At 42.9% G+C, this 25,221-nt stretch overlaps 4 protein-coding genes across 5 annotated transcripts; 3 read left to right on the top strand and 1 right to left on the bottom strand.

The window, feature by feature from the left end:
- Nucleotides 1-391: 391 nt before the first annotated feature.
- epor (erythropoietin receptor) lies at nucleotides 392-5,955 on the top strand. Of its 2 annotated transcripts, XR_005073044.1 has the most exons (9): nucleotides 765-867; nucleotides 1,091-1,226; nucleotides 1,552-1,718; nucleotides 2,032-2,183; nucleotides 2,318-2,474; nucleotides 2,620-2,707; nucleotides 2,830-2,917; nucleotides 3,479-4,494; nucleotides 5,112-5,955. XR_005073044.1 is itself a non-coding variant. In XM_037090096.1 (8 exons), exons 1-8 carry the CDS (start codon nucleotides 765-767, stop codon nucleotides 4,208-4,210), a joined length of 1,623 nt encoding a protein of 540 aa, XP_036945991.1. In that variant the 5' UTR covers nucleotides 392-764; the 3' UTR covers nucleotides 4,211-5,955. The 2 variants fall into 2 exon arrangements, 1 of the variants encoding a protein (XP_036945991.1); XM_037090096.1 differs by having other exon boundaries at nucleotides 392-867; nucleotides 3,479-5,955.
- Nucleotides 5,956-6,424: 469 nt separating this feature from the next.
- swsap1 (SWIM-type zinc finger 7 associated protein 1) lies at nucleotides 6,425-9,075 on the bottom strand. Its single transcript, XM_037090097.1, has 2 exons — nucleotides 8,774-9,075; nucleotides 6,425-7,938 (listed from the first exon to the last, which is right to left on the bottom strand). The coding sequence occupies exons 1-2, from the start codon at nucleotides 9,041-9,043 to the stop codon at nucleotides 7,369-7,371; spliced, it is 840 nt and encodes a 279-aa protein (XP_036945992.1). The 5' UTR covers nucleotides 9,044-9,075; the 3' UTR covers nucleotides 6,425-7,368.
- Nucleotides 9,076-9,103: 28 nt separating this feature from the next.
- znf653 (zinc finger protein 653) lies at nucleotides 9,104-17,183 on the top strand. Its single transcript, XM_037090094.1, has 10 exons — nucleotides 9,104-9,715; nucleotides 9,899-9,933; nucleotides 11,266-11,583; nucleotides 11,723-12,237; nucleotides 12,338-12,515; nucleotides 14,059-14,143; nucleotides 14,281-14,398; nucleotides 14,490-14,604; nucleotides 14,683-14,782; nucleotides 14,890-17,183. The coding sequence occupies exons 1-10, from the start codon at nucleotides 9,129-9,131 to the stop codon at nucleotides 15,065-15,067; spliced, it is 2,229 nt and encodes a 742-aa protein (XP_036945989.1). The 5' UTR covers nucleotides 9,104-9,128; the 3' UTR covers nucleotides 15,068-17,183.
- A 1,999-nt stretch (nucleotides 17,184-19,182) lies between these two features.
- On the top strand, nucleotides 19,183-24,916 carry tspan35 (tetraspanin 35). The gene is made up of 8 exons (XM_037090098.1): nucleotides 19,183-19,419; nucleotides 21,185-21,262; nucleotides 21,759-21,974; nucleotides 23,009-23,083; nucleotides 23,186-23,293; nucleotides 23,389-23,526; nucleotides 23,615-23,707; nucleotides 24,328-24,916. Exons 2-8 carry the CDS (start codon nucleotides 21,206-21,208, stop codon nucleotides 24,385-24,387), a joined length of 747 nt encoding a protein of 248 aa, XP_036945993.1. The 5' UTR covers nucleotides 19,183-19,419; nucleotides 21,185-21,205; the 3' UTR covers nucleotides 24,388-24,916.
- Nucleotides 24,917-25,221: the final 305 nt, after the last annotated feature.

Raw genomic sequence — 25,221 nt, 5'->3', positions numbered from 1 at the left:
GAGTGCAGCGAGCAGATAAGAAACCGTCTGGCTCTGCTGCTTAGGTGTGCGTGTACTACGCGGTTTTCCGTTACTCGGGGACATGCTGGGATTAAAGTGGCCCGGGGCCAGCGAGGGGCCGAGCCACACCTCCACAAAGTTGCACCCTGAAAGGGTCAGCTTCAGCTCCGGGCTGTGAGCTACAGTTCATCCAGGCACAGGTGCTCATGAAAAGGTTATTATTAAGCAAAAAAAAAGAAACAACAAAAAACAATACCATGGTTACTTTTTTGTATGATTTCTATCTATCTATCTATCTATCTATCTATCTATCTATCTATCTATCTATCTATCTATCTATCTATCTATCTATCTATCTATCTATCCGTCCATCCGTCCATCCATCCACTCGTCCTTCGTGCGCTTTTACGCACGGCACATGGCTCACTTCCTCCCTCACTCACAGCGGAAGTAAACAAGTCGTGAACATCAATGAGCGCGTGACTCCCGCCCATCCACAACAGCGGCAGAAGTGTAGTAAGACTGACCTTGCCCCGCCTCTCCTGCGCTCACTTTTGGAGAAAGTAAACAGCTCAGTTGTACACACCTTATCGCTCGCAGGCAGGCGCGAGTGCGTTGCGCTTATCCGCGCCATCTAAACAACAAAACAAGCAAGAACCCCTCCGGAGAGCTGCAGCAGACGCGTTTGAGGCAGGTTGTTCCCTAGGTATGCAGGCGAACAACAGGAGGCCAGAGTCTGTCCGTTCACAGAAGAAGACAAAAGGATGAAATGTGATCACCTGAGCCGATTGTGGGCACTTCACGTGATTTTCTGCGCCATGCGATACCCTCCCACCGTCCGGGGCGCACGAGATTTCGAAAAGAAAGGTAGGATAACGTTTTTTTGACGGCCTGTTTTGGCCCACAGTGCAAGCAAAACAGAAACACTTTGAGTAAAAATAGGGTAGTTGGGTAGATTTGAAGAAATAAAAATACAAAATAATAACCTCATGTAATGTAAAATGTAAGATTTAAAATGGAATTCAAATGAAAAAAGTAAAAAGCTTTTGGCTTGCCCTCACACTCCCCTGTTACCCCCGTCACTCGGCAGTGTCTATGATGCTGAAAGAGGAACCAGAAAACCCCAAGTGCTTTGCTGAGGGCAGGAAAGACTTCACCTGCTTCTGGGAGGAAGATGAGGAGAGGGCCGGCTCTGTGGACCAGTACTCCTTCACATACACCTATCAGTAGGTCACATTCACTGTTTAAGCAGTGTGGTGTCTGTAATGATATTGTGGGCCTTCAACAGCGTCCAAAGCTGACATTGTGTCTCAGTGCTTCTTTTTGTCTCTCGTTGCAATATGCTAGAAATTAAACCATTTAAGATTTCATACACCAGGGTGATTGTATAAGTCATTTAAGAATTCAAAAACTGTTTGACAGCCTGTTGTAGGGGTCCGATTTATAAGATCAGTCGAAATACAGAAATAATAGTACACTTAAGCATAGCCTTATGTCCGAATTCCTAGTAAGTGTATTCTTAGTGTTTCTGTCGTCCTCTGTCCCGAGCAGAAACGAGAACAGCAGCAAGTGTCCTCTGAGAGTCCTGCGTGCAGCCGGTGGGAAGAGGCTGTTCGTCTGCCATCTGAACCGAACCCAGATGTTTGTCCAAATGGACATCCAGGTCGATCGAGATGGAACGCAGATCCACAATCGCAGCCTTCTCGTCGAGCTTGTCTGTAAGTGCAAACTGTGCCACTGCCTCCACTGAGCAGTGAAAGGAGTGCATCTATTGCCTCTAACATTCCTGATAATTGATATATTTTTTTTATTCTTGACAATCAGTTTAATCGTGAAAGTGGCTGCTGACAGACGTACAGACTTATCACCTGACTGCAGTTACCCTCATCTTTGCAGGGTGTTCTAGTGTCTTAAGTGGCCCAAAGGTTGTTATAGCAGCTTTAAATGATGCTGTAATCAATATACAGGGAGGAATTATCCTTCCTCAACTTTCCCTCCTAACAAGCCACCTCCTGCCTCTGTGCATTGCAGTTCTTCTGGACCCTCCGGCCAGCGTGACAGTGAACAGCACAGGCCAGCAAGGCCAGCTGAATGTCAGCTGGGTGCCGCCGCCTCTCAAGTACATGGATGACAGCATGATGTACGAGGTCAGCTACACCGCAGCGGACAGCCATGTGGGGCAGGTATGACGGCTGTTTTAATGTCCTGCATGACCTCAGTGATATGTGAACGGGTGTATAAAGCTTTAAGCAGCAGGATGGTCGAAGGCTAGGTGCACACAGGGACCCATGCTGATGAGCCGAGGACTGTCTTGCAGGTAGAGGTGGCACGAGCCAGCTCAGAGTTGATCCTGAGAGGCCTGCAGCCAGGCACGAAATATAAGGTGCGAGTCCGTGTAAAGCTGGACGGGATTAGCTACAGCGGCTATTGGAGCGCCTGGAGTGACCCGGTGTTCATGGAAACACCCCCTGCAGGTGAGTGTTCATTCACATAAGCTATATAAAAATGTGTCACATGCCTTGGAAGGAAATATGTAGTCTCGAGTGAGATTTCTTTGCTTAGTTTGTTCCCAATGGTTTGCACTGACTGTTTCTTTGATCGTCCTGTGCCTCCAACCAGAACTTGATCTTCTCATCGTGTCCCTGACTCTCATCATCTCTCTCGTCCTCACTGGGATGTCTCTCGCTATACTCCTATCCCATCGCAGGTCAGTAAACCGGGAACACGATCAAAAGATCCGGTTGCCACTGTCAGAAAGTTGCAGTACAAATTAATGCAAAAAAAAAAACATGTGCCGAATTGTATTTTAAGCATCTGGGCGCCTTTCAGGTTTCTTGTGAAGAAGATTTGGCCGACTATTCCAACTCCTGACAGCAAGTTTCAAGGGCTTTTTACCGTTTATGGTGGGAACTTTCAGGTAAGAGCAAGTCCATAGCCTTTCTGTGCGCTAACGTCAGCACACTAGAGTGACCAAATGAGCATGTTGTGGCGCTAAGGGGTCACCAAAATTACTTGAATATATTCTTTAGGCTCCCGAATGCCTGCACTTACCATGGCAATCCATCCAATAGCTGTCGAGATATTTTACTCAATATCACAAAAGTCAACCTCATGGTGTCAAGGGAAGAGTCAGGAGGGTACCTTCTCAGAAAATTAAAAAAATTGCCTTCGTATTTATATGGATGTAGTGAGTGATCAAATGTTCAAAGAACTTCATCCGATCAGAACCTGCTGTGTGGTCAGGTAAGCCAGCTACATGGATATGGCACCTGCAACCTTATTTGTCAAGGTTGGCAATGTGCTCCAGCATGTCCTGTACTTGTTCTCCAGGATCAGCTAACCTAGCTCCCAAGGACGTAGCTACGGCCTGCACATCAGTAAATTGTTTCTAAGCTTCTCTTAACAGCGACCACTTGAAATTTTGAGGTCTGTTCCTTTTAACCAAGGTTTCAAAATGCTATGTTTTGTTTTCCTACAGGAGTGGTTGGGGCGCACCAATGGAGGCTTATGGCTGACTCCAGCGATTTTCACCTCTGAAGAATGCGCTTCACCCCTGGAGGTCCTATCAGAGTTCAGCCTTTGCCCCTCATTGGCTTCCCCGCCACTGCCACCGAAGGCCTCTAAAGCTTTGACTGGGGGCAGGAAGGAGGAAATGGATGTCAGGAAAGGGCTGGATGAGAGCGAGCCTTTGGAAAGGGTGGACGCAGCTCTGACGGAGGGATGGAGAACCACGACACACGACCAGTGGTTGATGGACCGCTTACGGGCGTTCCACCGGAACCCCATTCCGTCCTCCCAGTCTTCCCTTCTGGAGTCTCAAGATGCCTACGTCACCCTGAACCACAATGAAGACGAACACCTGGACGACATCCTCGAGGAGACCTTACCCCTTGAGGTGCTTTTTGCCTCCAGAAAAACAGTGTTGTGTGAATCTCACTCTGACCTGGGATCCGTGCAGCAGAGCTCCGGGTCGGGTCGCCTTTCGTCCCAGTCAAGCTTTGAGTACCCAAACCACGTGTGGATGCCCAAAGGCCCTGGATACACCTACATGGCCGTGGCAGACTCTGGGGTCTCCATGGACTACAGCCCCATGAGCAGAGTAGAGGATATTGGAAAAGTGGTCATCTATGCCAATGAGTACAGGAACGAGATCCCTGCTCATGGAAGGCCCTTCTCGTCGAGGCAGCACCTTGTCAGTGGTGACGGCTGAGAAGGGACTAAGCTGGACAGGCTGCACATGGACTGAGCCTTGAAGCAGGCTCTGTGAAGGGTATCTGGATATTCACCCGAAGCTACGGAGCCTCTCTTTAACAGGAAGAGAGGTGCAGAGAGGATTTGGAAGCTGACTGATACAAAGGTGTAAGCTAAAGGACTCAGGAGGAAGAGTCCACACATCATTTCTACTATATCCAATCCATCCCTGATCTGTACAGGACAAAACCATTACATGGAAATGACAGCTGGTGTTCAGTGCAGAGGTCTGCATGCTGATCTGTGAGTATCCTATCCTGTGGATCAGATCAAGATGTTATTATTCAAGTTCCAGAGTGCTTTTATAATGATTCATTCATATTTGAGCCAAGTGCACTCGGCAGAATGGCTATTAGGTTAAAATACAGAGTAGACCTCCTAAAATGAAAGACTGTGAACATAACTGGCCAATGCTAGTCCCTCTTATATGTCCTGAAGAATAGGCTTGGTGATATTCTGTATTATTTGTCTCGTCAGCAAGTCCCATAAAAAGACTAAATCACTGATTGATTATTTCTCTTCAAAGTCTTGCCTGTGTAGCCAAAGCCTCACATGGCGTATTCGTCTGTGACCTACTGTAGACTTTTTTGCCTGGCAGCTCTGTGATGTGTTCATGTCATATCAGAGTTACCCCAGTTATGACACTCTGACTTGTAAGTGGAGTTCCTGTCAACTTCCAGGTTGTAATTTGTGACTAGGAATCCAATTTTTTTGAAAGTTCTGATATATCCAACTTGTATCGATGCCTCACATTAACATTTGGCACAGCAGTGCTTTTTGCTAAATGTTATTAGAAGCATGCTGACACGCTCACAGTGGCATTGCCAACATTTTCTGATCAGATCTTATTGTTGTGGTAGATCAGACACTTCATCCTCCTGGGAACTGTGGACAACCTGATTCCATGACTGTTGACATATTTCAGCCTGTACCTAACTGGTAGATTTGCTGAACAACACTGCCATCTGTAGAGCCAAGCAGCTGACAACATGCCAGTGAGTCAACCATTGTGACATGTTCCTTCATTGTGATGAGCATGCATACAGGGGTTTATTTATTTGGTATCAAACTCATATGCCAATTACCACCACAATATTTGTTAAAAACTGCAGTGCCCAGTGGAGTATAATATAGAATATTGCCAAGCTTATCTTAAAATTCCCTCAAGTTTAAATCACACAGCTTTCACTTGAACCCTACAGCATCATGTCAATGTCATTTCCAGATCTGAAGAATCTCACTGTACTTGTAAATAATATCTTGATATTTTATGTATTTTATTTTATGTGTTACAAAGGACAATTATATCAGTAAGATGTTGCCATTTCCCAAACACAGACTACTACTGTAGGCTTCAGGGGAAGGTTTTAAGGCAGTATTCATTCACGTGTAACTGTTGTTAATAAGTCTCCAACTTGTCATGGCTAAGTTGTGTTTTTAGCCACTGCTGCCATCTAAAGAACAGAGCATCTCAAGTATGTCCCAACCTTCACACCTCATTTCAAAACATTTATATTCATTTTAAAGTCAAACTGGAACATGTATTTATATTTTCCATGCTTGCTTACGTTTGTGTCTTTGGAAAAATATCTTGTAACTAAAGTTGTTTTATATAACTACATTTCTATATGATGATGACTTATATTTTTGAAAAAAAAAATGTGTGACTCAAAAAGGAAATAAAGTTTTAAACCTCGAAACCCACAACTGACCTCTCTTACAAACTGTTGCATGTTTTTTCAAAACAAATAAGTGATTTATCAAAGATGACAAAAGCAAAAGTTATTTTTCCCTTCTAACCATTGTTTCACATTTGTAATATTTGGGATTTATTTTAGACCCCTATTGTGCAACATGTGTTTGACATTTCTCATATTCAATCATGTTTGAACACCAGTGTTCTCATCAGGAGTTACATGTCATTTTCATTTTGAAAAATAATCTTTCAGAATAATATTCTGGATTAAAAATGATCTTGTTTCTCATTTCAAAATAAGTACTTTTTAAATATTTTTTTCTGATTTGTAAAATAATTTAACTGTAATATCGGCCACTAGTCCAACATCTCACAAATGTAAATCACGGCTTCCTTCCTGGGTACCCTCAAAGGGTTAAAACATAAAAAAATAAGTTATTAGATGATTAAGGGCTTGGCAAAGAAAAAAACACATGATAAAATATACAAAATATACATTTATTTTTAACATACAGAATAGATTTCTGACCTTTCTTCTTTTGTCTTTTAAGGGGGATTGCAAGTCAACTTTGCTCAGTTTATAGAAGTCTTTTGCTAAAAAATGTTCAATTGTCCAATTTCTCAATGTCTCTATGCAATGTTTATGATACTACTCAGGTGTTTGACAAAGCTTTATGTCATTTAACAGTTAAACTTAAATGTTGTGCATCTACAACCACTCTGGCAGATTACATCATGCTGCAGCAGTGATAAGGCAACAGGTTAGACTGGTTTTATGATTCAACATCATACCGGAGGAGTCATGACGGTCAAAGCAAAGCTAAAAACTTTACTGTTGAATGAACGGGGAGGCACATCTAAAACCATTGTTTTGCTCATGGAAGACAGATCTGCTCCACTTAATAGATGAAGTGAAACACTGACTAAGACTTCGTATTGTAGCATGTCTCCTCATCAATACAAATGTTTAACTGCTTAAAGATACAGGTCCAGTGTGTTAGACTGAGAGGAATTTAGGGACTGAGATGGAAAGTATTGTTCATAATGATGTTGTTCATTAGTGTGTAATCACCTGAAAATAAGAATCTGATGCCTTTGAATGAGCCTTTCATATCTACAGGGTGGGAGTAGATCGTCTTCCACGGAGTCCGCCATGTGTCTACAGTAGCCTAGAATGGACAAACAAACACTGGCTCTAGAGGGGGCCTTTTACATTTTATTAATGGCCACCATATGGGGGGATGAGAGAAAGGTTGGTCAGCTCATTGCAATTTCATAACTCACCACTAGATGCCAATATATCCTACCTGGCCCTTTAAACCAAGCAGAGATTAAAAAAAAAAAAGAAAAAAAGAACATTTTGCTGAACAAAACTCCGAACTGACTTTCTGTTACTCCCTAAGTATTTGATAAAGTCATTGTCAAATCAATTTAAACGCCATTAAACCATCAGGGAAAATTAACAGCTGCCACTCTTGGGCTACATCTGGCCTGTCCTCACACTCTTTGGTACTACAGGCCCCTGTGACGCCTGTCCCAGAAAGGTAAATGTGCCACACCTCCTGGAGTCCAGCTGCTGCAGCTTCGTAGCTTCTGTCTCGGTCCAGAGTACATCGTACCTGAAAATAGCGATCAAGAACATCAAGGACGGGATCTTTGGTGAAGGCATCCCCACTAGCATTCACAGTGTCCACTTCCGACTGGAAAGAGACGATGAGACGACAGGGGGCTGAGCTCGGGGAGCGTTGTTTCAGGAGCTGTGTGAGAAAGGCAGAACTGTCGCACAGCAGCGCAGACAGGTGTGCTGCACAGGACTGCTCTCCTGGGTGAAATCCACTCTGGCTGACTCCTCCAGGACCGCGCAGGTAGGCCTCCAGCCCGTCCAGTATAATCAGTGAGGGAGGGGAGGGACATGTGTTTGTGGACTCATGAAGGCTGGCAACCTGCTGCAGCAGTTCCTCCACTGTTCGGGGGTAGGAAAACTTGATTTTCTTTGAAAAGAAAAGAAAGAAAGACAGAAAGAATAATTTAAACTTGCACAGAAAAGCAGAATGAGTCTATGAAATGTCAAAGAGAAGCGTGAAAATGCTCATCACAATTTCTCAGAATGCCACTTCAACAATCCAAAAAACTAAATAGTTCACTATCATAATACAAAGGCTCAAACTAGTCAAGCACCACTGCTATCCTATATTTATCAAGCAAGATGTTAAAAAATTTGATCACCTGAAAATTTGTGGAACTTAACTTTTTTTAAATAAATTTTCTTCAGTAAACAACTGTCATGTACCTCTTCAAATACAAAAATAAAATGCCCAATGTATAAGTACTGCAATACTTGTGTAAGTGATACATTATATATATATATATATATATATATATATATATATATATATATATATATATATATATATATATATATATATATATATATATATCATGAAAAACCTGATGAAAATGGCATTAGACTTTTTGGCTTGCCAGGTAAAATGGCAAATGCACTCCTGCTGGTAAGTCATTAAAAGTCAAGTCACTGATACATGCTCATGACTTAGCCATCAAATCTACAGTGCTGATAAGTGACTGAAGGTTTTTAGTTCAAAATCACTCAAGTGTTGAGCTGAAAACTTTCATAAATTGTGGTCCAAATATCCTGCAGCTCAAAGTTGTGAGGATTAACACAGCAGCCAAGCCAGGGAGTTTTTTTTCACAACCTGGCAACCTAAACATTGGTCTCAAAACTGCTTTACGCTATAAAACATCAGTAACTGATTCATAACTATGCATAAATCCAACAGTTGCGTCGTAAAAGCTCTTTGAAAGTACCTTTAGACTCTCTGGGCTCAGGTTGGGAACACATTTCTGCAGAGACACAGGTAGGCTTTGAATTTGTGTGTGGGTGAAGAACATCACTTTTATCCCCATCTCGGAGGCGGCTGTCACGGCCGCCAGCAGCAGCAGAGAGCGGCTGATGCTGTGGTCTCCGAGCACCAGCGTGCTGCACGTCGGAGGAGCTAGAGCAGTGACCTGGAGGTCTTTCGTCACAGCCGTCTGCGACATGAAAGTCCTAAACACAAGTGTTAAAATGTCTGTCATGACTGACGCTGTGGTGCTACTAACTTGGCTGTGTTTACGTTGTCTAAAAACGCTGTTCACGCTGAAGCTTCCCGCGTCTGTTTACATGATGAACCCCGGTGTTCGTGCTGGTGCGGTCCGTGGGAAAACACTTAGTGCACTGTACCGTTCTGATGCGGTCTTCGGTGTACATACTGGTTATTTCCATGAGCATTTTGATTTAAATGTGCCCATGTGGTGCACGACTGTGTTAAGGAATGTTTCGACAAAGTTTACAAACCCCTGGCGTGGGAACACGAGCAAAAAAAAAAAAAAAGGAGTCCGTAACAGCGCTTCCTGTCAGGTCCGACAACTTCCGGGATACCGGGTAATAACAGCATCAGCTGCTGTGGCCAAGATGGCGCAGAGCCTGGCAGAGTTGGAAGTTTCCCTGGACGCTGACCAAGCTGGGCACCAAGGGAAGGGTGTTATGAGGCGTTGCAGAGGACGGCCACGGCTCACGGACACCGACCGAGCTCAGAGGCGCCTCGAATCCCGAAAGAAGTACGACGTGAGGAGGGTTTACCTGGGAGAGTCGCACAAGCTGTGGAGTGAGCTCCGCCGGCGCACCAGTCTGAGTGATGCCGGACTGGCAGAATACCTGATCCTGCTCAACTCCACCTACGGAGACAAATACCAGCAGAAGTACTGTGGGTGAGCAGTCGAAGCTATTCTCTTTTTAGTTGTGTTAAAGTCGCCTCGCGTTAACCAGACCGCACCAGTGGTCTGCTGTAGTATACTGTAGTGTACTGTAGCTGTTCCCTCAGCTTCACTGAGTGTTGCATTGTGTCTGACCTGACCACTCACTGTCCACATTAATGTGTGTTTGCATTACAGGAAGAAAATTGCTCCAGAGGTAAAACAGAAAAAAGGTGAGTGGTGCCAGTGACAGATGGATTTATTTTCTAAATCAGTCACGTGTGTTTGTGTGGTGTGTAATAGCTGGTTATGTTAGATCTGTTATAAATTGGCAGGTTGCTCTATGAATCTGTCATTTAATCTCTCAGCCTGAAATCTGCTATTTTCTTTTCTTTTTTTTTTTTTGTAACGTGATTTGGGAAAGAGAAATGTGCTAGATGACAAATGGTTCCATTTATGTTTTAATAATTAAAAAATCCTTAATGCTTTAAGCAGCAAAAAACTGGATGATAAAGAGAAGAAACACATGCAGTCTGAGGAATGACTGCATACAAACATTATATTGTAACCAGATAGATAGAAAGATGGAGAGATACTTTGCAATCTAGTCTTCTCTAAGGATGAAGTCCAAAATGTGACATATCCTAATCAAAATAAAGACTTTATTATTTTAATGTCAGATTTATGAACATCGCAATGCTTCTTTTCCTGCTTTGTTGCCGTTGCACTCTTTCTCACCACTACCTCATGAAAATGATGTACTACAGCATTCCCTTTTTGAGAGTGAGAACAAACACTCTGTATCTGAGCCTTCAGGGTTACAAAACAGTGACATTTTAAGTCATGGTTAAAAGTGAATGGGGTTTATTGCTGCACCCCTACTGCAGGCATTACATCGAGATAGGTTTGAGGTTACAGACAGTGTCACCATTACATAGTTTGTCCAGCAGAGAGCACTGACAAGTTGAGTTTTCAGGAAAATGTCCCATTCAGTGTGTAGCTTGGTCAGGAATGTCAGGAATGTCAAAAACACTAGACTTGTTTGTATATGTTGAAAAAGATTAGAGATAGTAGAATAAGTTGTAATTATGTAATAGTAACTTGTCCTTTTGACATATTAAGTCAAAAATAAAACTACATTTTTACTAGTTTTTACTCAGTTTTACTAGTTTTCTCAAAATCTTGACATCACGCAGTTTTTACCCATAAGGTTATGCTGTTTTTCTTTGTTATTTATGAAAATAAGTGCAATAATTTTAATCTCAGTCTTTAGATAATTGTGACATTTTCATGACTTTCAACAGGCAAGTAGCAGCATTTCTTTTACTTTTTTACATAGAAAGTAAAACAGTCCTACATTTTCATCCAATCTTGTCTCTTAACTTAGCAGAAAGGAGCTTAGATCCACAGAAGGATGTTGTGTGAAATATATGGGGTTTTTGTCCGAAGAACGATTGCTCTCACTCTCGTGATAAGTGGATTAACACATAGATTCAAAAGTTTCTCAAGTCTAGTTCTTCACTCATCTGCGACCGTCCTTCTGTCCGTCTTCTGTTGTTCCCCAGGCAGGAAGGAGCGAGTCTCCAGCCTCCAGAGTCTGGTGTGTTGGTACCAGGAGCACTCCTGCTCCTGCCCTCATGAGCCGCAGCTCAGAGCCCTGGAGCCCCAGCCCAACTTTTCCACTGCTGCCATCTGGCAGTGTGACTCTGACCACTCATTTGTGCAATATCTTTTCTCACCACCGAGGGAGGCAAGTGACTCTGAGCAAGAAGGGGAAGTGAATGGAGAGGGTGATGGAGAGAATGTAGCAAAGACAGACATGCCTGTGGCTAAAGGTGTAGTGAGCAGGAAGAGGAGAAAGGATGCTCACAAACAGTTCAGAGGTACAGTGATGAATGTAATCTTTCACTCAGTTAGAGCTACTCACTTTAATTGTTGATGTTAGAAGTATCTGAATATTTATCAGTAGCTGGTAAGTCCTGAATTCCTTGATCAGCAAACTCTTTATCTTCTTTTCTGTAGATGTGGAAGAAAATGTGGATGTTTCTGAGACAGAACATGCCCCCATGAGCCCCATAAAACAGATTACAGCTCTAGACCACCCGTCCAGTATAGAGACCTCTTCAAAGGATAATCCACTGACAGCACAGCCGGTCTGGGAGATGGAGATGGTCATGGAACACCAGCAAGGTTCCCCCGCGGCAGCATTTTCCTCAGTCCCCTCAGAGGAGGAGGCCGAGGAGGCTGAGGATCTGAGGCAAGGCAGAGACAGAGAAGAGGAGGAGATCAGGACTGTGCCGCACGATTACGACCATGTTACCGTGACGACGTCCATAACTGATAAACTGGAGAAGGTGGACGAGGACTCTGTGCTGACACAGAGCCTGAGCGGCTCAGTCCCGCTGGGAGCTCAGCCGGAGCTGTCTGTCCCGCCGCCCATGCAAGAGCAGAGCGAGCTGTTTGACCCTCAGACTCTGCAGACGGTGGTGACCAGCTGTGAGATTCCTGACCAGAGGACCGCTTTGGAAGGCTCACAGGTGTGTGACCGAGTACTTCACAGAGATGTTGGTTCACACTGAGGAGTGTACTATCTCTTTTCTAAGATGTTAAAGTTGTTGTTCCATCTTCCGTCCCCAGTTAATTATCATTACTGGCCCCAGCTATGAGGCCCTGGCATCAGAGGGCATCCAGCTCAACATGGGCGGCGGGAACATGGAGGAAGTCACCTGCACTGTCATCGGGGGTGTCACCTACAACCAGGTTTGCGTGTCTGACTCTAAACTGCAAAGAGTGGAGGATGAAGACTCCATGACAGGTGTGCTGCGTTCAGAACCGACTGACTGAACTGCCTACCCTTATACAACAACATCAAACCAAACCTAACAGACGCAGAACGAAGTGTATGCTAGATGTAAATGGTGGCCGCAAAGGGGATTTTGCTTTTAATTTTAGACATCAGAAAGGTCAAACAATTTGGTTAATACTGCAGGCGGACTCAAGAAGCTGTTGTCCCATGAAATGAAACTGGCTGCCTCTTATTTTGTGTTTCACAGGCTTAATTTGCATACAGCAGCGTGCCAGAATCATGTCACATACACGATAATGAACACCCAGGTGGTTGTTTGTGTTCCATGCAAACATCCCATTGCTCAGTCTACACAGAGATAAGACTCTTCACCAGAACACTGTGCATGCATGTCCAAAAGATGCAATGATTTGATGAACATAGTCGAGGTAGTGCCCTTAAATCCAGATGTTTGATCCTGGACTTGAGCTGCTGAGGCAGGAAAAAAAAAACCTGCAGCCAGTAGTTTGAGTTTCCGCAGTCATTTGCATCTGCTTCTGTGAAATTCTACCGACAAGCCATGATGTTTAGTCTCCAGTGACAGAGTCATGACAGAAAGATACTGATGTGTCTCAGATGTTGAGGAGACAAAGACACTCTATTACAAACCGTCAGAAACCTGGATCTGGTAAAATCACACACACATGAATAACCAGATCAACAGTTGAATTAAATGAATGGAATTCACATATATTCACTTTGACGCCAAAGTCTGTTAGCTTTTTCTGCATGAGTATGAATTAACCTGAATGGCAACGATTGAAATCAGTAAAAGCAGCGCTAAAAAACACAAAACAATTTTACACTCGGCAGAGTTGGAAAAGTGAATGTATAAATAAAAGCAAAATGCAGCAAAGTCTGTGGGAAACAGACTATTTTGGTTAATTAAGATGCTATTCACTGGTACATCGACTAAATAATTAATATTTGTCATAAAAGGGAGTTTCTAAGCTCTATTATTTATGTGTTTTAGCTGATGCTTTACTGAATTTTAGTCTTGACTCTTGTTTCCTGGTGTACAAAATAACCCCTTATCCAGACTAAGTTATGTAATATCCGAGTTTTCCTTTTGCATCGCACAGCAGAGAAATTGTAACATGATGTGTTTGATTTAATTTGCCTTTCGTGACATTGCACACATTGCAGTGCCAATGCTGAAACGATACATACTTTGTGCAGCCCTTTGGCCACTCATGACAACCAAAGGCCAGGAATTGATCTGCTAATTTCTCAAAACGGTTGCCATTGCTCAACTTTTAACTGTTGAGCCCTGATATATGAAACACGTGCATTAAACCCAATCACACAATAATCACTCAAGCTTCCAGTAGAGAGTCGAAAAACGGCACCTTGTATCCTAGACTATTGTGCATATCGTCCCCTCTCAGCCTGGTCCCCTTTCAGAATTGTGTGATAGGTACCCAGTCTTAAAATATGGAAGGTGAAAATTTTTTGACAGCCCATATCTGGACGAGCCGTCTTTGTGATCAGTTTTCACACTGTTTCCCTGCAGGTTTGAGCGACAAACAGCTGCTGCAGCCCAGTGTTGATGCTCTGGAGCTGGGTAGTGACCGAGAGCTGCAGCGGAGTCTGAGCGGGTGAGCAGACATACATGGCATGGTGAAATTGGGTCACATTCAGACACATTGAGGAGGATGTAAGGTCTAGGTGCACAGCAGAGATTTTTCGCCTCTTGCTGCCCTCTTGTTAAGTCTACAGCATGTATTTTTTGCAGCGTCCGGTCGAAGAGAAACAGGCGAGGTCCCGTCATCGAAGCAGATGGGATGCTCAAGATGTTCCACTGTCCGTACGAGGGCTGCAGTCAAGTCTACGTCGCTATTAGCAGCTTTCAGGTAAAACATTCATATGTCCCATTTCAGCTTTGTTTGTTTTATCTCAAGACTACACTAACCACCTGTCTGGTTCGCCTCCCTCTCTCTGTAGAATCATGTCAACCTTGTTCACAGGAAAGGGAGGACCAAAGTTTGCCCCCATCCAGGCTGTGGGAAAAAGTTCTACCTGTCAAACCACCTGCATCGCCATATGATCATCCATTCAGGTGGGCCCACAAAGGGACACTCAACATGTCTGAATGTCATCGCCATCAACCACCACATGTAACAGAATCTTCTTACAGGTGTCAGAGATTTCATCTGTGAGACCTGTGGAAAGTCGTTTAAGCGCAAGAATCACCTGGAGGTTCACCGGCGGACCCACACAGGAGAAACACCGCTCCAGTAAGTTATTAAAGCTGAAAACAGATCTTAGCATTACTCCTTTTTAACGAGCATGGCATGTTAGACTAAAGTCGCTCTTCTTCTCTCTCCGCCACGTCATCTGTCAGATGTGAAATCTGTGGCTACCAGTGTCGCCAGCGCGCGTCCCTGAACTGGCACATGAAGAAACACACTCCAGAGGCCCAGTACAACTTCACCTGCGAGTTCTGTGAGAAGAGGTTCGAGAAGCTGGACAGCGTTAAATTCCACAAGCTAAAAAGCCACCCAGACAAGCAGGCAACCTGAGGTGTCCGGACACTGGTGACAGGAGCTGAACAAGTACAAGTTGGCCCTCCAAAAGCCAGAGGGAAGCATCCAGTGAGGATGACAGACTTTCCTTTGCTGTGTTTGTCTTGCCTCTCATGTCCAGGATGATGTGAACCTGTGACCACGCAAGCAGTGAGTGAGGGAGAAAAGTGGGCCCGTCTGTCAGCTGTGCAGGACACAAGCTGTTTCAGAGTACAGCGGCCAGACATTGGGTTTGAACATACGTGGTACAGCCGGAAAAAAAACATTGTCCACTGTTGATTGATGATGTCCAATTGACCGTTCGCAAGATCCCACCCCCAGACAGCTAAATTTACAAATGAAATGATCAACAGAATGTGAAAATAGCAATATTGACACCATGAAATCTGTGTGTTGTGTTGTACAGATATCTACCAGAGTTAGCATGCTAACCAGCCCCGACCTGTCTGGTGCAGAGCTTCTGTGTAAACACTACAAATACGAACAGTCCCCTGGTGCTCTGTGCTCCCAGTTGAGGCAGCGTATATAGCGGTTACTAGTAAAATGTTGCTTGTTTTTTGTTTAGAATATGAATAAGCAGCTGGCAAGATCAAGATCTAGACACACCTGTTCAGTCAACCTCAAGATTTCTCTACCTGTTGAGATAAAAATACTCCATATGTGAAGGCAATGAGGCAAGTAAATCATTAGTACGGCTGCCTAACTAGCTTCCTCCTCACATTTAAGAAGCCCTGTGAATGATAGCAAATCTACTATGTATTTTTTCCACCCTGTGTGGGAGCCAGTCCAGGATGCTTCATTGTGAGAGTGAAGCTAAGATTAGCGTCTCAGTTCAGCAAATTTAATGAATGGCACCATGGCGAAGGCATGAGCCAGCCCACTGTGCCTCTGTCCGTCTAGCCCTGATATTCTTTCTCTAACCCTAACCAATCATCACTCCTCACACCTGAATTTAACCAGCCAAAACAATGATGGCAACAAGTACTTGGCGATCAGAGGCAGATTAAGACGGGTCATGCTTTCACCATGGGTGGATTCGTAGTTCCGTGCTCCTTGTTGGAGTCGGGAAAGTTTGCCTTCCAGCAGTTTCAGCTAAACTTGTTGATTGACGTAGCGTTATGTTCACCAAACACAGTTCTCCTCTTAGAAGTCTTTTCTCTTTTATTGTTACAAGTAAAACACACATTTTTGAATTTTTTTCATATTTGAAAATATGATTTACAATATATCACTAAGGTAACGTTTACATTATAACAAAATAAATCCAATAGTGCATTTTCCTTCTCATCCTTAAAATACATGGATGAATAAGCGCCACACTGAAACAAAAACAACAATGCTGCTTCATTAGTTCTATCTCTTCTATGTTAATCACCAACTGGTGAGGATGCTGACATTTTGCCAGGGACTTGTAGCCTCAATCTTTTCATGTATGTAGCCATCAACTTTATGTGAGCCCGACTCAGTTTGAAGCCAACCAGAGAGAAAGCTTTCAGCCAACTCATGTAGCTTACGTTAGCTTAGCTAGCTAGACAGATAGTCGGTCATCGCTGGCTAGAAATTAACTTGAAATCGGCGACTAAGTGTGCAGCAACAATGTGGAGGGGTGGGCTTAGTGAACGGTCATCTCAAAGTTTTTGACAAGACAAAATATTTTGCACATGCCTAACAATGGTATGGTCCGCTGAAGATCATTTCCATTGTTACACCCACACAGCAAGTTGTTGTGTTGTTATATGGTGGGTCAGTGGGTGAGATATCACTACGTGTGTGTTTATATACTTGAAATTAAGGCTGTAAAAATGGACATCATTGAGGTGTTTTCCGTCGCCCTACACTGCTCGTACAGACTCAAATGTGCAGTTCTCCTTTTCAGTTCTTCTACTGTTGCATCTGTTTTGTGGGTCAGCTGTCTTGATCTTATATTTTTTCCTTAGTCCTGACTCACAGGTCCCAAAGAGAAATCCTGTGAGTTTAATGTGACAGTTTCTCAGGAAAATTTCCCCTCAGTCTTCTTGTGTTGCTGACTTTTGTTGTATCTGTGTTTTAGTTGCCAAGAAAATGCACTTTCCCCCCCCCCCTCCCGATGAATCACTAAAACGTGTGAATATGACTCAGTTTGTACTGTATCCCTTTCTGACATTTGTTTGGCACAAGAGATTTATAACATGCAGAGTGTTCTCTGCCTCTTGCATAATGCGTGCAAGGATGTGTTTGTGACAAAAGCGTGGGGATGTGCTTAAATAGTAAGGAAAGGCAGGAAAAGCACAAATGTCATAACAACCTAGTCATGAAATGACCTCACAGGTACTGGACCATTTCAGTCGGCTGAATACTGGACATGTTTATTGTTAGTAGATGTTTGCTTAAGTTTAAATATAGTCATTTATTTTATATAAGCCCATTCCACACCTTCTCTGATCAGCGACTCAAAAATATCATGCCCCCATGAACATAATGTGAGTAAGTCGAGGAGCAGAGCCTGACTGAATTTTATTCATACTGGCATTTTATTAAACGTAAACTAAAGGTTCTACATTGAAAAAGTGTTCTCAAAAATACATTGAGCTTTCAGCCGATCAACAAACTCACACCACACACAGATATACAAATCAGGAAACCAGATAACCCAACAGGTCTGACTGGATCATAGTACTGGTACGTGAGCGGGTCAGAAACCATTTGGTGCTCAAAAAAAAGTAAAGGTTTGGAGTTTGCTCAGTCTTTCTCTAGATGAGATATGGAGTCTAATGTTTGCATGTACACAAGAGGCCTCTGCTGCATTTGAATGAGCTGGAGCCTTCCTTTTCTTTGTCAGGGTAATTATCAAAGGGAGCCTTCTATTCTGCTGCGGTTTGTGCAAATGAGCACACCTCCCCACGTCATCAAGGTAAACAGCCTCTTTTATCCCGCCGTCCCACAGAAAAAACACACCCTGCCAACGCACGTGGTCGTCGTAGCTCGAGAAAGCGGCTATAGAAGAAACTTATGAGCACTTGCGGGAGAAATGCTCAGGTGCCATCAGAAATAGAAACGGTAACAACTGCAATTCCGTGAAACTCCATCTGCTGAGAGAGACAGGTATACAGAAAGCTCCAGTAACCTACAGCTACGAGACGTTGTGGCGTTGATCTGTAAGATAGTGCTTCAAGGAGCTGAAAAACAAATGTTCAGATTCCCACAATTTCCCAATTGTTTATTTGCCACAATGTTCAGTATTTAAAGCTGCATCTATAAAGTTTGATAAATGAAATGAGTGATTTTCTTATATTTTTAAAACTATTCTAGATCACTTGTTTGGGGGATTCTAAGCAGCTGATGGACACATAAACTCATTATCACCTTATACTGTAATATTGTAATGGCTCACTGTGTGACTTAGAAAGTAGACAGGCAACCTATTTACACATCATCCAGCTGGCAAAGGGAAACACTGGCATTTATTTGAAGTTGTGCTTCTGTTCGTGGCGTTGAATCTAAACCCAATATTGACCGTAGCTGTGTTTGGGTCTCCTGGTCTGGCTCTTTAGCTGCTGAACGCTCCATTATGTTCACCGGCGAGTCACGGAATTTGAAAAAAACCATTATTTTTTGCCAACTGACTGGAGTGTGCATATGTGTTTTCTGTGGGAGACAGTAACTCCCTTTGATGTGGACTTTTACATGCACGGAAATGCTTCATAACACAATAAAGGGAAGGAGAGAACCCAAAAAGCATACAACCTCTTAAAAGTGAGAAGAATAATGATGATATCATGATCAATCATGCCAAGGGCAGCATTAAGGTCAAATAAAACTACAATAGAAATCGTTTTTCTTCAAGAACTATTAACAGTAAGGTATTGTTCACTCTGGATGGAAAGAGAATCATATTGTAATTACAAATGCTTACAATCGTAAACACACAAAGTGATTTGTCATATTTACAAACTGTGTTCAAATTAGCACCTTCAAACAGAGTCGCCTGTGAAGCTGTAAAGACGACAGTACATACAGGTGTTCTCTCCCTCTCCCTCAGGCCCGGCCAGCCTAACTCCATGGTGATGTGTGTTATTGCTCAGCGGCTCTGGTCACGCCCACCTGCTCCCCCTCCCTTTATAACCAGCCGGCAGCCTTAAAATAAAGAGCAGAAAGCAGAAAGAGTCACCCAGGGGGAGAGAAAGACAGGAAGTGGGAGACAGAGGGTATATTGTGGGTCATTTTCAGAGGACAGAGGAATAATACACTCCTGTACTCCTGTTATCTCACAGTCGGTCTGCTCCCACTGTAGCCTCCTCCATCACCAGAGTGACGGGCTGTGAGCAGTGACCCAGCCCCAGAGCACGTCCTTGGATATTTCCCTGCGAGAGGTAAGCCAAATGATAACTACACTTGGACTGGCTGTGATTTAAACTTATACGGTAACTTTTCCAAGTGACTTTTCAAGTCCTTTGGTTACGATTCAAGTGCCGTACCAACATAGGGAGGGATCCATCCAACAATGATCTTTTGTCTCCTGAGACCTGCCTGCAATTATTCCGCTCAATGGCGTCCTTTGAGATTTGCCTGTCTGTGTTTTTGATGGAGGATGGTCGGATATTTAACAAAACCACGCCAAAGAAGAGCTCCTCTTCTTTAACCTGCGTTCTCAGAGGTAACGGACGTGGACATTGTATCACTTTTCTGTCACTGCTGGGACTTTTCTGAGACTGGAGCATGTTAATACATCACCAGGCCGACTGCTGGGTGTCAGAGTGCAACCACTGACCATGAGGAAGTGGTAAGAAGTCGGAGGAGTGAAACGAGAGGGAGTTTGGGGAGTCAAGGCAACCACGGGCAATCCTGGCCCCCGAATGTATGATTAACTTGATGACAGCCAGCTTTAGTTTAACAGCATAAGCGGGCTAAATGAATTGACAAGCAACTTCCTGCTCTGGGCTCATTTCACACGTCTCTCTGAGTGGATACTTATGTGCGTGTTAGTGAGTGAGAAAAACTGCAGCAGTCAAAGACAAAGTAACAGCGAGGAGGCCGCGAGGGATATCCCAATCCCCAGAAAGCAGCCTCTTGGCGTACACAATGGGGCTCTGCTCAGTCATTGTCGTCGGGATAACAATTTGTCTGTTTTGTCACGACACACAAAGGGCACTGTTCCCCATCTGGGAAGACTACACACACACACACACACAAAGACACACATTTGGAAGTGAGAGTTTTGAAGTTACTCTGGGACAGTAGAGGTTGTAACAGGAGGTGGGAGGAAAAGGTTTGGAGATACAGTGCGTGTGTGTGTGTGTGTGTTTGATGAGTCATTGAAAGCTGAATGTAATGTGTTTGTTCGGCGTATTGTGTATTTGGTCATTAGTATCAGCATCATTGTTGAACTCGTTCCCGAGTGAGTGGTGGATCATCTGACCAGCCACAGAGTTTTCTATGCAAATACACCCTACAGTCTTTGTTCCCTCCACGCACTGCAGTTATATCCATGTTACCTGAACTCTGTTATCTCTGCTTATTATTTTTATGTCCGTACAAGATGTTAAAAGATTTTGATGCCGCATGGTAAAAAAAATGTAAGGAGATTAAACATTTCCTCGCCAGCCATGAGCTCACGAGCTCCTTTCAACATTTGCATGCCAAATGGCTCCGTGTAACCTAAAAAAAAAAAAAAAAACTTCCTCAATCATTGCTCTCATTAAGTCTAAACTAAACAAAGCCCTCACCTAAGTTCGCCATACACGGTGACGTGTGGCAGGAAATGAAAGGCTCAGGGCACTCTGAGTGTTTGAGAAAGATAAGTTATTAAGCTCACAAAGGGAACAAGGTGAGGAGTCGGGAGAGTGGCAGGTGTTTTCCCCTCCCCAGCACAATCCCACTATTCATACATCACCTCAGCAGCAGTGCATAAAGACACCAAGTGAAGTGAAACACATCATGAAGATGACTAACACTGTGCACACAAATGACTGATGCGTGAAGAAATTGTTGTTGAATTGCTTCTACAACGGATGAGAAACGGAACTTAAAGATACAAATGGTAAATGTGTAATGGTAAATAACAAAAGCTGACAATAAAGCTCTCAGTATTGTTTGGATAACCTTTAACAATGCCTCTTCTCCCTTTTTCCTCCATAGGCGGAACAATCAGCGGCAAAAATGGGATGTTTTGGATTCCTCAAAGCCATGATGTTTGTTTTCAACGGCATCATCTTTGTAAGTTTCATGCTCGATTAGAAATACTTCAAAAAACATGGTTTTATCTTCTCCATAAAGGCCTATTTTACATTCTACTTTACGTTCTACATCCATGTGCAGGAGGTTGTTGTGTGAAAGATGGATGGAAATGACCAAAATATGAATTTAAAACATCCTCTCTGCTTGATGCAGCTGTCCAGCTGTTATTCACCTTTTACTCCTCATAAATACATTAGTGGAAGAACAGTGATTTAAAGGGGAACCTCAGCAGTTTAGCATTTCACTTCTAACTTGCTGGACTTGTAAATAACTGGTTAAAGGAAAACAAGAATGGCCCAACTTGAAGCTGCAGGTGACATTATTTCCTGACTCCACGTCCGTATGGGTTTGCAAGCTGGCGGCTGGTTACTCCCCATGACAGTTAAACTGACCTTTATGTGTGACTCTGATGTAGTTTCCCTTAAACCTTAAGATTTCCACCACTTCTCCTCTCTTCCTGTCTCTCCTCCTTCAGCTGGCAGGCGTTGCCATCCTGGGTGTCGGGATCTGGGTGAAGGTGGACAGCGGCTCTATCCTCAACTTTCTCGGGAAGATTGAAAACACTCCAGCAGAGCTCAGCCAGGTGCTCAACGTGGGCTACCTGCTGATCGCACTAGGAGCGCTCCTGCTCGTCATCGGCTTTCTAGGCTGCTGTGGAGCCGTCAGAGAAAGCAAGTGCATGCTGCTGCTGGTAGGTTGTTCTCAGCCGCTTTAGGAGTCACCTCAATGTTACGCCTTTAATCTCTTTTTTTGCCTAGAGTTAGATAAGAAGATCAACACAACTCTCAAATTTGGACTTAAATATGAAGGTGGCGGTCAGTAGCTAGTTAGCATAGCATAAAAATCATTGATGCTGAAATAAAAACACGTAGCATCACCAAAAATAGACTCCAAGACAAGTGCTCTTCATTGAAAGTTATCCTAGTTTTAATAACTAAAGTCTGTCAAAGCTTCCTGAGCAGCAGACACGTAACCTGAAGTTTAGAGTGCACAAGATACAGAAGAAAATGTTATTTCACACCTTGGTTTTTATACAGACTAGATTACGTCTTAATCAGTGAGATTTACAGGTACAGGCACATGTTGTTTCCCCTTGAACAGAAACCAGTGGTTTCCCATTTCAAGTCTTTGTGCTGGTTGAAGCTTGATATTTACCCTACATACACAAGACTGGTATCAATCTTCTTATCTAACTCTTTCCAGGAAAGGGGGAACAAGTTCGCCTTTTTCAAAAAAGTTTCCTTTAAAATGCAATTATCAACCGTTAATGCATTTTCAATAGTTTGCATCCTAATTTAGTGCAAATGTGACCACATTTCCTGTCAGCGCTGGGCAATATATACGATGTATATCGTTGTCGTGATATGAGACTAGAAACCGTCTGAGAGTTTGGATATCGCTGTATTGTGATATACAATGAGTGTTGTCTTTTCCTGGTTTTAAAGGCTGCATTACTGTAACATGTTGTCATTTTCTAAACTAACCAGACTGTTCGACCTAATAAGTCATTATATCCACATTACTGAAGGTTATAGGTTAATGTTTCATTTAAGTACCAATCCTCACAATATTGTCGCAGTATTAATATTGAGGTATTTGGTAATACTGGTAGAAATACTGTGATTTTCACCTGCTATCACAGCTTTAGACTCATGAACAATACAGTGAAATGAATTTAAATTAAAATGAATCTAAATAATTTGAACATTCGGATCTCTTTTCTAGTTTTTTATCATTGTCCTGCTGGTCTTCATCGCAGAGGTTGCCGGAGCAATTGTGATCTTGGTATTCAGACCTTTGGTAAGCGCACTAAAGAATTCATCACGCAGAGGATACTGGTAGCTGGATTATCGCGACCTTTTGCTTCTTGAACGCAAAAGCTTCTGTCTTCTTGCATTTTAGGCAGACGAGTTGTTCACCAAGATTGGCACAGCTGCAGTCCAGAACATCAAGAAGGATTATGGGAAAAACGCTGACATCACAGGACTGTGGAACACTACAATGAGCACCGTATGTATCTCTGCCAAACAAATGACAAGATGATCTTTTTCATGCCACTCCACTGATGCCTCATTTAACATATACTCTCTCTGTGTCCACATTAGTTAAAATGTTGTGGATTCTATAACTCATCAGACTTCATGGACTCTCCATATTATGTGGACCACAACCGGCAATACCCGCCACCCTGCTGTCCAGGCATTAATAACCCGTGTAATCAAACGGTGGCTGATGGTGTGACGGTATGGGCGGCACTAATCATCCACCTGCATGATGGAAAGACATTTTGTTGTTCTACCTGTTTAACCTCCACTCTTGACCTTCTTTCAGACAATCACCGGTTGCTTCCCAAAGATCAAGCAGCTGATCGATGACAACACGGTGGTAATTGTAGGAGTGGCGCTGGGAATCGCAGCTCTGGAGGTATGATGCTCATTTGTAGATTAAGCCATACTCAGCATCTGATGACTAATATCTTGTGTCATGCATGAAATGGAGATGATTAATTTTGATCTATTATCAGGTGTTGGTACATTCCCATTAAAATGTTTCCCCGATAGACATCACCATGACATTTAAACAGTTCATTACCTAAACTTGGACAATCATTTTTATTCTTTGCGTTACCCTAACCCCAGTTTTTGTATGTTTTGTTTCATGCTTCAATATGTGAATAAGGAGCTGTAATTAGCCTCCCACTCAGTAACCCATTAACCATCCTCTGCCATCTCAGAAATATTCCCTACATCAGGAAACTGCTGCCAGACTTTTGACTCAGACTAGAAAACATGACCACATTGTTATCTGCGTTTAATTTTTATTACCTTTTGGGTATTTTATTTGGTTCTGTGAATCATTTTGTAACTGTGTTTTGAAAGGTGCTTTCAAAAATAGACTGTATCATTATCATCATCATTATTATTCTTATTAAAACAACACGCCTTGAGTTTTATAGCATATCATTACACAGCATGCTTTCTTGTACACACGTAGTTACTTTGGTTTTTAATTGCATGTCTTACTAATATGTGTATTCTCCTCAGATATGTGCCATGGCTGTCTCCATGATCCTCTTCTGCAGAATAAAATCCATGAGTGCCTAGGTGCAAATGAAAAAAGGGCTTTTAAAATGTCATTCCTAATCACTGGAGCCTCTCTGCTTCCTGGTCGGCCCGTAGAGGAGTGCAGGGCTACATCCTAATCGTGCAAAATGCCTCATCATATAGGAGAGTTAATGTCAGATCATGTGCAATCAGAATTACTGAATGACATAACAAATCTATTTTTTACTGCATTTGAATAATCTAATAGATGCCTTTAGATGTATATGAATGTACATTATCTTTTTTTTTCTTCTGCAGAGCGCTCCACTTTGAGAAACAGGCTACACACACACACACACACCGTCTACTTCACCAGAGATTATTGTAAATGACAAACAGGGCTACTGCGTGTAACACATGGCCAATTAATGAGGAAATGCACGATAACTCCATTCATTGTGATAGTTAAACAAAGGCCACTGTGAATGTTGTTGCCATGACTTAGCCTGTAAAACAGGAACATAAATGATTGTTTGTATGTTCATGTTGTGAGCTGATCAATTTTGAAATAAAGTGCAAAGTATTTGTAGAGCCTGGTGAGTTTTTCACAGTCGTACAATTATTAGCAGACTGGTAGACCCAGGCACCAGGTAGACCCAGGGACCACATGAGTAGCCCTCAAGCCTGTTTAAAAAATGAAAATTGAATATTGATATTATCTGTTTCCCACCTTGTTAAGTCATTGTTGATAATCATTGTGAGAAATTAACATGATCAGTGTCTTCACATAGATGAGTATTATTAATCATTAAAAATCATATATAACTAAAGGCAAAACGAGCAAATCTGTTATTTCAGAAGAGTGTATCAAACTGGTAGCCCTTCATATGACTC

Source organism: Acanthopagrus latus, chromosome 23, assembly GCF_904848185.1.
Source record: "Acanthopagrus latus isolate v.2019 chromosome 23, fAcaLat1.1, whole genome shotgun sequence".
NCBI classification, from domain to species: Eukaryota; Metazoa; Chordata; class Actinopteri; order Spariformes; family Sparidae; genus Acanthopagrus; species Acanthopagrus latus.
This window is presented reverse-complemented; position numbering and strand designations above follow the sequence as displayed.